Genomic DNA, 13982 nt, shown 5'->3' on the forward strand with positions numbered 1-13982 from the left:
CTTCCATCCACAGATTATTTAAGGCAAATGAGATATTTTATTTCTTTGGTTCACTACTTGATTGTGGGGGAGCCAGCTGGTGGCTCAGACGGTAAAGAATCTGCCTGCAATGCGGGAGACCTGGATTCCATCCCTGGGTTGGGAAGATCCCCTGGAGCAGGGCATGGCAACCCACTCCAGTATTCTTGCCTGGAGAACCCCATTGACAGAGGAGGCTGGCGAGCTGCAGTCCTTGCGGTTGCACAGAGCCAGACACGACTGAGCGATTAAATTTCAAAGAACAGCTCTTAAAGGGAGCATGAACCAGACAGGTTCACGAGCTGCTCAGCGTCCAAAGAGCACCTCAATCAACACCCAACTGCATCTGTAAAAGGGCCCCGTGCAGTCGGAGTGTGTATTTGACTTTTTTTTTTTTTTTTGCTGGTGGGGAGGAAGTGGCTTCACAGGCGTGCGCTATTCTTAAATTAATCGGAAACATCCAGACCTCTTGTCTCTTCATCGTTCTCCCACCTGCACGACGCTGGGTTCTTTGGTCAGAAATAATTCTGCTAGAAATGAGTCACGACCTTTAAAACATCATAGCTCAAGATCGGGAGTCAGAACTGAGTTTGAGTTAGGCTCAGCCAACTACAAGCTTGTTTATTATTTATGGGGGGGGGGGGTAGGCAGTAATTGTGATTGCTGGCAGCCAGGGTTGTTTCAAGATGTAAAGAAATGAGGGATGTGAAACATACTTTGTAAGCTGTTAAGAATTAGTAAAAAGAACAGATCTGCTCTCTTTCAGGGGTGCCACGAGGCATAGTTCTTCCGTGGAAAGATAAGAAGTCTTGGCTGCTTTCCAGCACCCACGGAGTTGCCACGGAGCACGGCAGCAGGCACGGCCCGGCTTCTTCCAGGCTGACTCCTCCCTACCGGCCCGCGTCGGAGGCGGCGGGCGCGGGTCTCCCCTGCCCGCGGCCAGCTGGGGGTGAAGTCCCGAGCCGGGGCGGGGCGGGCCTGGGCCGCCCAGTTCCTGCTTCTATAAGCGGTGCCTGGGGCCGGCGGCGCCGCCACAAACGCCGGCACTGCGGGCGGCGCAGGATGGGCGCGCGCGGCGCCGAGAGCCCGCCGCGAGGCCCCGGGCCGCTCCTCCCCGCCATCCTCCCGCTGGGGCTGCTGCTACTGCTGCTGCTGCTGCCGCCGCTGGGCTCGGGCGCCGGAGCCAGCCAGCCGCCCCACCTCGTCTTCGTGCTGGCGGACGACCTGGGCTGGAACGACGTGGGCTTCCACGGCTCGGCCATCCGCACGCCGCGCCTGGACGCGCTGGCGGCTGGCGGGGTGCTGCTGGACAACTACTACACGCAGCCGCTGTGCACGCCCTCGCGGAGCCAGCTGCTCACCGGCCGCTACCAGGTACACAGCGCCCCCGGGGCCTGCCCGGCCCGCGAGCCTCTTAGAAATGGGCTCTGGACCCCGAGCGAGCCAGAACAACCGGCTGCGTCCCCGGCCTGACTCTCGAAGGGGCGGCTTCTCTCACGGGCGGCGCCGTGCTCGCTCCTCCCAGGCCCGCAGCCCGCGGAGGTCTCTGCGCATGCCCGGCTCCAGGGCGCGCCCCCCGCTCCCTCCCCGCCGCGTCTTTTCGCGCCCCACCTATCCCGGCGGGTTTTCTGCCTTCGGTTTTCGGAAGGTCCCAGGAAGGGGCTTCTGGGCAATGCCAGCTGCGGGGCATTGCGAGTCAGTAGGCCGAAGACCCGAGTGGACTCTGCCTAGCGGCCTTAAAGTGGGAGGATGGAGAGAGAAGGGAGGGGCCCCCAGCAATGGAGCAGGGGGAGATGGGCAACCAGGAAAGCCGGGGTGGGGGCGAGGCGGGGAGTGGTTAGGCAGGTGTGGGGGAGGCGGGGGGCTGGCGGCCGGGGGAGGCGGTGACGGGGGTGGGGCGGGAAACGGGTGCGGGGGGAGGCGGGCGGGCGCGGGTTAACAGGGGGGAAGAGTCTGCAGTGGAGCCGGTTTTGTTTCCCTGCGAACCCAGCGGTCCTACGTTAGGACTGCCCTACCAAAGATTTAATTTTTCCAAGTTCACAGCAGCCCTGGAATAAAAACCAGATTGATATTTCTTGGGCTGATGACTTTCCCCATCCAGGAATCAAACCGGGTCTCCTGCAGGCAGATTCTTTACCGTCTGAGCCACTAGGGAAGCCCCAGGCAGCATTTCGAATACCTCTGAGACACTTCTCCATAGAGGTAGGGGAAGGTCGGCGTTACGTATGATTTTAGTGAAGGCTGGGGTGGTGTGTGTGCAGGCAAGCACAGGTTTTTGCAGAGGCTTGCTGCTAGTCATGAGTTAATGACTTTAATGCTTTTCTGGATATAAGGAGATGTAAGACTTGGGCTCATAAAATCTTCTCCTGAAAATATCTAACTCTCTGAATGCCTGCTCTGCTAATTTTTCCCAGAGCACAGAGTGCCTTATTGCTAATCTCAACCCTGAACTCCCCTCAGGGGGTGTTGAAGGTCAGCAGCTGTAGTGGCTTGTGACCCAACTCTTGTAGAGGCAGATGGCAAGTGCCAGTTCTTAGTTGGCAGAATCACATAGCTAGAAAGTGGTAAAAAGGGGTTGTGTGCCCTTCTTGTATCTGCTAGTCATCTCAGGCCTCTAAAACTGGATTTTTTTCTTAACCTGAATAAGATTGACATTTTGTGATTATGACTATGAAAAATACAATTAACAGGTACTGCTTGAGAACACAAGCACACCTCCATATGTACTATGTATTCAACAGCCCCTTACTGTGAGTCACAGGGATGTGCTTGAACCTTGCCCTTCCAAATCTGTGTTCATGTAGCCTTTCAGATCAACCCTAGCCTCCTGTCCTGAGATCAAGGGAAGGGAAGGGTTCACTTGCAGTAAAGATTTGCATAGTGGTCTGAGACTTTTAGAAAAGATAAGACTGAAATGCAACTCAAGGTTTGCAGTGGAGGTAAAGGATGGTTCCCTTCACCATCAGCCCTAAATACTTTCCACAGCTCTGACTGGCTGCTACATGAACTCAGGAATGTCGGCTCTAATGCAGATATCACCCTGGACCCTTTGTAGGAGTAAAAGTGCATCTGAGTAAAGAGGGGATCGAAGGGAAGACATAGTCTACCCAAATGGTTCTACATTTGATCTGAAATAAGAAAACTGAACTCAAATTGCAGAAGAATGGGAGGGTCATTTATTTCTCCAACTTCCTCCCTTCCAACAGTCTTGAACAGGAAAGCAAATACCACACTTTAAAAATTTGTTCATATAACTGACTGCGTTTGCCCCTGAGCATTCTCCCTAATAAGTTACCAACATTTTATCTTCAGGGGGAAAACAAATTTGAGTGTTTAGACTACCCTGAGGTCAAGAAGTGAAGGGAGGGTAAAGGCTGCTTACTCCAAAAGAGTTTAGAGACCACTCACTGCAGCAACTAGCCTCCCCAAACATTTTGCTTGACTTTTCTCCACTGTTTTATTCTGACTTCAAGAGACTCAATTAGAAATTATCTTGGGTTAGTAAGCATCTTCTTTTTTAAAAATTATTTATTTTAATTGGAGGCTAATTACTTTACAATATTATGGTGGTTTTAGCCAAAGATGGAGAAGCTCTATGCAGTCAGCAAAAACAAGACCCAGAGCTGACTGTGGCTCAGATCATGAACTCCTTATTACCAAATTCAGACTTAAATTGAAGAAAGTGGGGAAAACCACTAGACCATTATGTATGACCTAAATCAAATCCCTTATGATTATACAGTGGAAGTAAGAAATAGATTTAAGGGACTAGATCTGATAGACAGAGTCCCTGATGAACTATGGACTGAGGTTCGTGACATTGTACAGGAGACATGCATCAAGGCCATCCCCAAGAAAAAGAAATGCAAAAAGGCAAAATGGCTGTCTGAGGAGGCCTTACAAAAGTTGTGAAAAGAAGAGAAGCAAAAAATAAAGGAGAAGAGGAAAGATATAAGCATCTGAATGCAGAGTTCCAAAGAATGCCAAGGAGAGATAAGAAAGCCTTCCTCAGCCATCAATGCAAAGAAAGAGAGGAAAACAATAGAATGGGAAAGACTAGAGATCTCTTCAAGAAAATTAGAGATGCTAAGAGAACATTTCATGCAGAGATGGGCTCAATAAAGGACAGAAATGGTATGGACCTAACAGAAGCAGAAGATATTAAGAAGAGGTGGCAAGAATACACAGAAGAACTGTACAAAAAAGATCTTCACGACCAAGATAATCACGGTGGTGTGATCACACAACTAGAGCCAGACATCCTGGAATGTGAAGTCAAGTGGGCCTTAGGAAGCATCACTACAAACAAAGCTAGTGGAGGTGATGGAATTCCAGTTGAACTATTTCAAATCCTGGAAGATGATGCTGTGAAAGTGGTTCACTCAATATGTCAGCAAATTTGGAAAACTCAACAGTGGCCACAGGACTGGAAAAGGTCGTTTTCATTCCAATCCCAAAGAAAGGCAATGCCAAAGAATGCTCAAACTACCGCACAATTGCACTCATCTCACACGCTAGTAAAGTAATGCTCAAAATTCCCCAAACCAGGCTTCAGCAATACGTGAACCATGAACTTCCAGATATTTAAGCTGGTTTTAGCAAAGACAGAGGAACCAGAGATCAAATTGCAAACATCCGCTGGCTCATCGAAAAAGCAAGAGAGTTCCAGAGAAGTATCTATTTCTGCTTTATTGACTATGCCAAAGCCTTTGACTGTGTGGATCACAATAAACTGTAAAAATTCTTCAAGAGATGAAGACCTGACCTGCCTCTTGAGAAACCTGTATGCAGATCAGGAAGCACTAGTTAGAACTGGACATGGAACAACAGACTGGTTCCAAATAGGAAAAGCAGTACGTCAAGGCTGTATATTGTCACCCTGTTTATTTAACTTATGTGCAGAGTACATCATGAGAAACGCTGGGCTGAAAGAAGCACAAGCTGGATTCAAGATTGCCAGGAGAAATATCAGTAACCACAGATATGCAGATGACACCACCCTTATGGCAGAAAGCGAAGAAGAACTAAAGAGCCTCTTGATGAAAGTGAAAGAGGAAAGTGAAAAAGTTGCCTTAAAGCTCAACATTCAGAAAACTAAGATCATGGCATCTGGTCCCATCACTTCCTGGCAAATAGATGGGGAAACAGTGGAAACAGTGTCAGACTTTATTTTTCTAGGCTCCAAAATCACTGCAGATGTTGACTGCAGCCATGAAATTAAAAGATTGCTTATTCCTTGGAAGGAAAGTTATGACCAACCTAGACAGCATATTAAAAAGCAGAGACATTACATTGTCAATAAACATCTGTCTAGTCAGGGCTATTGTTTTTCCAGTAGTCATGTATGGATGTGAGAGTTGGACTATAAAGAAAGCTGACCGCGGAAGAATTGATGCTTTTGAACTGTGGTGGAGAAGACTCTTGAGAGTCCCTTGGACTGCAAGGAGATCCATCCAGTCCATCCTAAAGGAGATCAGTCCTGGGTGTTCATTGGAAGGAGTGATGTTGAAGCTGAAACTCCAATACTTTGGCCACCTGAGGCGAAGAGTTGACTCATTGGAAAAGACCCTGATGCTGGAAAAGATTGAGGGCAAGAGGAGAAGGGGACGACAGAGGATGAGATGGTTGGATGGTATCACCGACTCAATGGACATGAGTTTGGGTGAACTCCAGGAGTTGGTGATGGACAGGGAGGCCTAGCGTGCTGTGGTTCATGGGGTCTCAAAGAGTCGGACACGACTGGGCGACTGAACTGAACTGACATGAATCAGCCATAGGTGTACATGTGTCCCCCATCCCGAGCCCCCCTCCCGCCTCCTTTCCCATCCCATCCCTTTGGGTTGTCCCAATGTACTGGCTTTGAGTGCCCTGATTCATGCACTGAACTTGGACTGGTGATCTATTTCACACATGGTAATATACATGTTCGTAGTGATGCTTTCTAAGGCCCACTTAACTTCACATTCCAGGATGTCTGGCTCTAGGTGAGTGATACACCATCGTGATTATCTTGGTCATGAAGATCTTTTTTGTACAGTCCTTCTGTGTATTCTTGCCACCTCTTCTTAATATCTTCTGCTTCAGTTAGATCCATACCGTTTCTGTCCTTTATCGAGCCCATCTTTGCCTGAAATGTTCCCTTGGCATCTCTAATTTTCTTGAAGAGATCTCTAGTCTTTCCCAGTCTATTGTTTTCCTCTATTTCTTTGCATTGATCCCTGAGGAAGGCTGTCTTATCTCTCCTTGCTATTCTTTGGAACTCTGCATTCAGATGCTTATATCTTTCCTTTTCTCCTTTGCTTTTCACTTCTCTTCTTTTCACAGCTATTTGTAAGGCCTCCTCAGACAGCCATTTTGCTTTTTTGCATTTCTTTTCCATGGGAATGGTCTTGATTCCTGTCTCCTGTACAATGTCATGAACCTCTGTCCATAGTTCATCAGGCACTCTATCTATCAGATCTAGTCCCTTAAATCTATTTCACTTCCACTGTATAATCGTAAGGGATTTGATTTAGGTCATACATGAATGGTCTAGTGGTTTTCCCCACTTTCTTCAATTTAAGTCTGAATTTGGCAATAAGGAGTTCATGATCTGAGCCACAGTCAGCTCCCGGTCTTTTTTTTTTTTTGCTGACTGTATAGAGCTTCTCCATCTTTGGCTGCAAAGAATATAATCAATCTGATTTTGGTGTTGACCATCAGGTGATGTCCATGTGTAGAGTCTTCTCCAGTGTTGTTGGAAGAGGGTGTTTGCTATGACCAGTGCGTTCTCTTGGCAAAACTCTATTAGTCTTTGTCCTGCTTCATTCCGTACTCCACGGCCAAATTTGCCTGTTACTCCAGGTGTTTCTTGACTTCCTACTTTTGCATTCCAGTCCCCTATAATGAAAAGGACATCTTTTTTGGGTGTTAGTTCTAAAAGGTCTTGTAGGTCTTCATAGAACCGTTCAACTTCAGCTTTTTCAGTGTTCCTGATTGGGGCGTAGGCTTGGATTACTGTGATATTGAATGATTTGCCTTGGAAACGAACAGAGATCATTCTGTCATTTTTGAGACTGCATCCAAGTACTTCATTTCGGACTCTTTTGTTGACCATGATGGCTACTCCATTTCTTCTAAGGGATTCCTGCCCACAGTAGTAGATATAATGGTCATCTGAGTTAAATTCACCCATTCCAGTCCATTTTAGTTTCCTGATTCCTAGAATGTCGACGTTCACTCTTGCCATCTCCCGCTTGACCACTTGCAATTTGCCTTGATTCATGGACCTGACATTCCAGGTTCCTGTGCAATATTGCTCTTTACAGCATCGGACCTTGCTTCTATCACCAGTCGCATCTACAACTGGGTATTGGCTTTGGCTCCATCCCTTCATTCTTTCTGGAGTTATTTCTCCACTGATCTCCAGTAGCATATTGGGCACCTACCGACCCGGGGAGTTCCTCTTTCAGTATCCTATCATTTTGCCTTTTCATACTGTTCATGGGGTTCTCAAGGCAAGAATACTGAAGTGGTTTGCCATTCCCTTCTCCAGTGGACCACATTCTGTCAGACCTCTCCACCATGACCCATCCGTCTTGGGTGGCCCCACAGGCCATGGCTTAGTTTCATTGAGTTAGACAAGGCTGTGGTCCATGTGATCAGATTGACTAGTTTTCTGTGATTGTGGTTTCAGTGTGTCTGCCTTCTGATGCCCTCTTGCAACACCTACCGTCTTACTTGGGTTTTTCTTAGCTTGGACGTGGGGTATCTCTTCATGGCTGCTCTAGCAAAGCGCAGCCATTGCTCCTTACCTTGGACAAGGTGTATCTCCTCACCGCCACCCCTCCTGACCTTGAACGTGGAGTAGCTCCTCTAGGCCCTCTTGCGCTGGCGCAGCTGCCGCTCCTTGGACGTGGGGTAGCTCCTCTTGGCCGCTGCCCTGACCTCGGATGTGTGGTAGCTCCTCTTGGCCACCGCCCCTGACCTCGGACATGGGGTAGGTCCTCTCGGCCACTCCTGTGCCGATGCAGCCTGGCACTCTCGGTCGCCGCCCTGACCTTGGGTGAGGGGTAGCTCCTCTTGGCTGCGCTTCTGTGTGGTCCATCACAGCTGGTGCACTTCAAGCCTCTTGATGAAAGTGAAAGAGGAGAGTGAAAAAGTTGGCTTAAAGCAAATCTGGTCCCATCACTTCATGGCAAATTGATGGGGAAACAGTGGAAACAGTGTCAGACTTTATTTTTCTGGGCTCCAAAATCATTGCAGATGGTGACTGCAGCCATGAAATTAAAAGATGCTTACTCCTTGGAAGGAAAGTTATGACCAACCTAGATAGCATATTCAAAAGCAGAGACATTACTTTGCCAACAAAGGTTCGTCTAGTCAAGGCTATGGTTTTTCCAGTGGTCATGTATGGATGTGAGACTTGGACTGTGAAGAAGGCTGAGTGCCGAAGAATTGATGCTTTTGAACTGTGGTGTTGGAGAAGACTCTTGAGAGTCCCTTGGACTGCAAGGAGATCCAACCAGTCCATCCTAAAGGAGATCAGTCCTGGGTGTTCATTGGAAGGACTGATGCTGAAGCTGAAACTCCAATACTTTGGCCACCTGAGGCGAAGAGTTGACTCATTGGAAAAGACTGTGATGCTGGGAGGGATTGGGGGCAGGAGGAGAAGGGGACAACAGAGGATGAGATGGCTGGATGGCATCACTGACTCAATGGACATGAGTTTGAGTGAACTCCAGGAGTTGGTGATGGACAGGGAGGCCTGGTGTGCTGTGATTCGTGGGGTCACAAAGAGTCAGACACGACTGAGTGACTGAACTGAACTGAATATACGTATTTCAATGCTATTCTCTCAAGTCATCCCACCCTTGCCTTCTCCCACAGAGTCCAAAAGTCTGTTCTTTATATATATCTATGTCTCTTTTGCTGCCTTGCATATAGGGTTGCCGTTACCATCTTTCTAAATTCCATATATATGCATTAATGCATTGGTGTTTTTCTTTCTTACTTCACCCTATATAATAGGCTCCTGTTTCATCCACCTCATTAGAACTGATTCAAATTCCTTCTTTTTAATGGCTGAGTTATACTCCATTGTGTATATGTACCAAAGCTTTCTTATCCATTCATCTGCCGATGAACATCTAGGTTGCTTCCATGTCTTGGCTATTGTAAACAGTGCTGCAATGAACAGTGGGGTACACATGTCTCTTTCAATTGTGGTTTTCTCAGTGTGTTTGCCCAGCAGCGGGATTGCTGGTCATATGGCAGTTCTGTGTTCAGTTTTTTAAGGAATTTCCACACTGTTCTCCATAGTGGCTGTACTAGTTTTCATTCCCACCAAGAGTGTAAGAGGGTTCCCTTTTCTGCACCTCCTCTCCAGTATTTAGTGCTTGTAGACTTTTGGATAGCAGCCATTCTGACCACTGTGGGATGGAACTTCATTGTGGTTTTGATTTGCATTTCTCTGATAATGAGTGATGTGGATCATCTTTTCATGTGTTTGTTAGCCACCTGTATGTCTTCTTTGGAGAAATGTCTGTTTAGTTCCTTGGCCCATTTTTTGATTGGGTCATTTATTTTACTGGTTATTGAGCTGCATGAGTTGTTTGTGTATTTTTGAGATTAATTCTTTGTCAGTTGCTTCATTTGCTATTATTTTCTCCCATTTTGAAGGTTGTCTTTTCACCTTGCTTATAGTTTCCTTCATTGTGCAAAAGCTTTTAAGTTAAATTAGGTCCTGTTTGTTTATTTTTGCTTTTATTTCCAATATTCTGGGAGATGGGTCATAGAGGATCCTGCTGTGATTTATGTCATAGAGTGTTTTGCCTATGTTCTCCTCTAAGAGTTTTATAGTTTCTGGTCTTATGTTTAGATCTTTAATTCATTTTGAGTTTATTTTGGTGTATGGTGTTAGAAAGTGTTCTAGTTTCATTCTTTTACAGGTGGTTGACCAGTTTTCCGAGCACCACTTGTTAAAAGAGATTGTCTTTTCTCCATTGTATATTCTTGCCTCCTTTGTCAAAGATAAGGTGTCCATGCTGCTGCTGCTAGGTCGCTTCAGTCAGGTCCGACTCTGTGCGACCCCATAGACGGCAGCCCACCAGGCTCCCCCGTCCCTGGGGTTCTCCAGGCAAGAACACTGTAGTGGGTTGCCATTTCCTTCTCCAATGCATGAAAGTGAAAACTGAAAGTGAAGTCACTCAGTTGTATCCGACTTGTAGCGACTCCATGAACTGTAGCCTGCCAGGTTTCTCCATCCATGGGATTTTCCAGGCAAGAGTACTGGAGTGGGGTGCCATTGCCTTCTCCATAGGTGTGTGGATTTATCTCTGGGCTTTCTATTTTGTTCCATTGATCTATATTTCTGTCTTTGTGTCAGTACCATACTGTCTTAATGACTGTATCTTTGTAGTAGAGTCTGAAGTGAGGCAGGTTGATTCTTCCGGTTCCATTCTTCTTTCTCAAGATTGCTTTGGCTATTTGAGGTTTTTTGTATTTCTGTACAAATTGTGAAATTATTTGTTATAGTTCTGTGAAAAATGCTGTTGGTAGCTTGATAGGGATTGCATTGAATCTATAGATTAGCAAGCATCTTTTTTTAAAAGAGTCAATATTTCTTGGCGAGCCAAGGAGCCTCACTGGCCTCAGATTCTATATTCTGGTACCATTCTAAGCATTTCACATGTGTTAATTCATTTAAGTCTTACAGCAACCCAATGAAATAGGTCCTACTTTATCATCCCTATTTGATAACAAGGAAAACAATGAGGTGGTTAAGAAACTTGCTAAAGGTCATGGGGCTGGTACGCTGTGGATCTGTGAATCAGGATTTGCCCCAGGCAGTATAGTCTGTAACCATTACACTATCTTGCCTACTCAGACTTATTTAAAAATATCATTGCAAGAGCTGCTTCAGATTTACTAAATAATCTCTTTTAGTTTTTAACATTTAGGTCATTCCTAAACATCTTGATGAGAAAAACTAACCCACTGCATTTCAAGTTAGGAATTCCCTATGTTAAAAAGTGAAAATGGTGAGACAGGTTTTATTTCAAAATGAGTCATGTGTTTTGCATAATTTTAGACAATAAAATGAGGAAATTTGTTGACTCTTTCAAAACTAGATACTTGAAAGAACTGCTTAGTGGTCTTATCTGTGAACTTAGCACAGATAGAGATTCCCCCTTCCTTAATCATCAAGCTTTAGATTACAAAAGTGCAAAGTGCTAAACAAGTTTTGAGTGATTTAACTTTGTATTCCCAAGAAATGGTGAGTTTTCGGTTTTTAATTTATATTTACTGAAGAGGACTAGTAGAATTTTAAGATGTGGGTTTCAGTCTTTGCCATGTCAGCGTTCAGACTCTGACCTCAAAGGACATGATTTTCCACATCTATAATATATGAGAGTTGGAATGAGCTCTCAGGCTCTTTTTAACTCTAAATTTCTTTGATTATAAGACTCTTGTGTTCACTTGAGCAAGTTTCTAACTGCAGAAAATCACGTGTCGTACCCACTATCTCCACCTCGTGGTAGAAAGAGAGATTAATCTTGCTCAACAGTGTCTGCTTTACAAGTTGCAGGAGCTGCTTGCTGTGAGGCTAGGAACTTGTTGAGAAAGGAATGTGAATCCGACCTTTTATTTTGAGACGTTTAATTTGTTCAGGATCCTCACATTTGAAACTTTTACAGCTTGCATACCTTGGTGAAAATTTGCACAGAGTTTAGATGGAGGGGAGGGGGAGGTTGATCAGCAGAGGGGCTAAGTAGTTCCTGGTACTCCAGGGACTGGAATTCAGGTCTCTGGCCACTTCGGCTAGTTTTCTTTCCACAGTCTTATGACTCATTCATCCCCTGTTTTAAAAATCTTTGAGAAATCTATATTTTATTTATATTTTGAATAGGAAATCCTATTCTTATTCCCCATATCCTTGCCAACACTGGTGTATATTAGATACTAAACTATCTTCAGACATATGATCTGTGAATATTTTTATCCTTATGTTTATCCTAAGACAGTATCACATTATCTCTCTAAGGACAGATGTGTGAGGGTACAAACTTGCAACAGGTAGTAAATAAGATTTAGAGATCTAATGCATAGCACAGTGGATACAGACAATAATATTGTATTATAAGCATGAGACTTGCTAGGAGTCTATAAGTTAATGATTCCAACCAGTAAAAGAAGACAATTATATAATATGATAGGAGTGCTAATTATCAGTACAATGGTGATCACATCTTAATGTATAAATGTATCGAATTAATATGTGACACATCTTAAATTTATACAGTGTTATGTGTTGAATATATTTCAATAGAGAACACACATATCCTAAGCTAAGGGTTTTGAGTTCATGTCTCACCTGGGGTACCAAAAAAATAAAAAACCACGTGTAATAAAGATGTTTATAAAAGTGGGAGAATAAGTAAATAAAAATCCTTCAACTTTTCTAATAGAATTTTTCTACCACTTTTAGTTAGAACCAAAGACTTGAAAATCCTGAATTTCCTTATTCTTACAACCTGACTTATTTGCTACAAAATGTTCATTACATCTCTGCACTCCCAGTTCACATTTTCAGCGTGGCTGTCTATTCTCAAGTCGACTTCCCCACTAGATTGCCCTGCTTGTCTCTGACCCAGAGAAGCACCCAATGTTGAGCAACTAAATGAATGACTTTGCTAAGCGCTTTAACACTTGTGTGTTTCCTGAAAGAGCTCACTGTCTTAACTGCGTAGGGTTGACAGGTCATTTCTAGTGCCCTGGCTTCCTTTTTAAGAAATTAAAAGGATGAAAGGGTCACAAAACTGGTAAGCCTTTATAGAAGCACTTCCTTCTGGGGGGAAAAAAAAAGAGTAACTTTGGTCCTCACCTGGGAACATTCTTACCTTGGGAACTGAGGGGGCTGCTCCACCAGCACTCTATAAACCTTGGCAGAGGATAAAAGCAATGAAAGATGATGCCAGGGTTTCATTCTTAAGGGACCCATGCCACATTTGTCTTCATCACTTTGATAAGCGGACAAGACACTTTCACGCCTTTTCACTCACGCCTGTAGCAGAACCTTGGACAGGAGATCTAGGAAGGAGGCTGTGTGGGAGCATGGTGGGTGATATTTGACTTTGGCTTCTAGTTAGCTTTAAGAATGTGAGCAGGGAGGACCCCACAGCTGCAGGCAGAAGAGGGTGTGGAAAGAGGAAGCAGTTCCGTCTAGGCAGGCTCTCACCTCCCTGCGGCTTTTCCTCACTGCCTCATTCCTCGTGTCCTGTCTGCTCAGTCTCTGTCAGCCCTGTGAGTGCATGCCTCTCAGCGTCTCCTGTCCCTGGTCACCTCTCCCTGACTCTAAGAAGTGGGGCAAAGAGGAGTCAAGCGTTGGAAGAAAGGGGCGGAGTCTTGGGGAAAAGTGGTCACACATTGCCTGCCTGTGCTCAGTCGCTTCATCATGTCCAGCTCTTTGCGCTCCTACGGACTAGAGCCCACGAGGCTCCTCTGTCTGTGGGATTCTCCAGGCAAGAACACTGGAGTGGGTTGCTGTGCCCTCCTCCAGGGCATCTTCCCCACCCAGGGATCGAACCCATCATTCTTAAGTCTCCTGCATTGGCAGGCAGGTTCTTTACCACTAGCACCACTGGGGAAGCCCAGTCCCACATTAGGAGTGTTCATATGACTTACTTCCCTGGTGGCTCAGCTGGTAAAGAATCTGCCTGCAATGCAGGAGACCTGGGTTTGATCCATAGGTTGGGAAGATCCCCTGGAGAAGGGAACGGCTCCCCACTCCAGTATTCTTGGCCTTCCCTGGTGGCTCAGCTGGTAAAGAATCTGCCTGCAATGAAGGAGACATGGATTCAATCCCTGGGTTGGGAAGATCCCCTGGAGAAGTGAAAGGCTGCCCACTCCAGTATTCTTGCCTGGAGAATTCCATGGACTACATAGTCCAAAGGGTCACAAAGAGTCAGACACGACTGAGCGAC

At 45.7% G+C, this 13982-nt stretch overlaps 1 protein-coding gene across 8 annotated transcripts in view; it reads left to right on the forward strand.

Moving 5' to 3' along the window:
* Positions 1-1048: 1048 nt before the first annotated feature.
* Positions 1049-13982, forward strand: part of ARSB (arylsulfatase B) — a 181746-nt gene continuing 168812 nt past the window's right edge. For all 8 annotated transcript variants that reach the window (XR_015135495.1, XR_015135494.1, XM_086323125.1 and 5 more), the window contains exon 1: positions 1049-1392. Coding sequence is in view for 6 of the 8 variants with exons in the window: in XM_086323125.1 (XP_086179251.1) it covers positions 1081-1392 (312 nt within the window). In the remaining 2 variants the exon portion in view is untranslated. The remainder of the gene's footprint in view (positions 1393-13982) is intronic.

This window comes from Bos grunniens, chromosome 10 (genome assembly GCF_055505025.1).
Source record: "Bos grunniens cultivar Pamir isolate PY7600 chromosome 10, Bosgru_T2T1.0, whole genome shotgun sequence".
NCBI classification, from domain to species: Eukaryota; Metazoa; Chordata; class Mammalia; order Artiodactyla; family Bovidae; genus Bos; species Bos grunniens.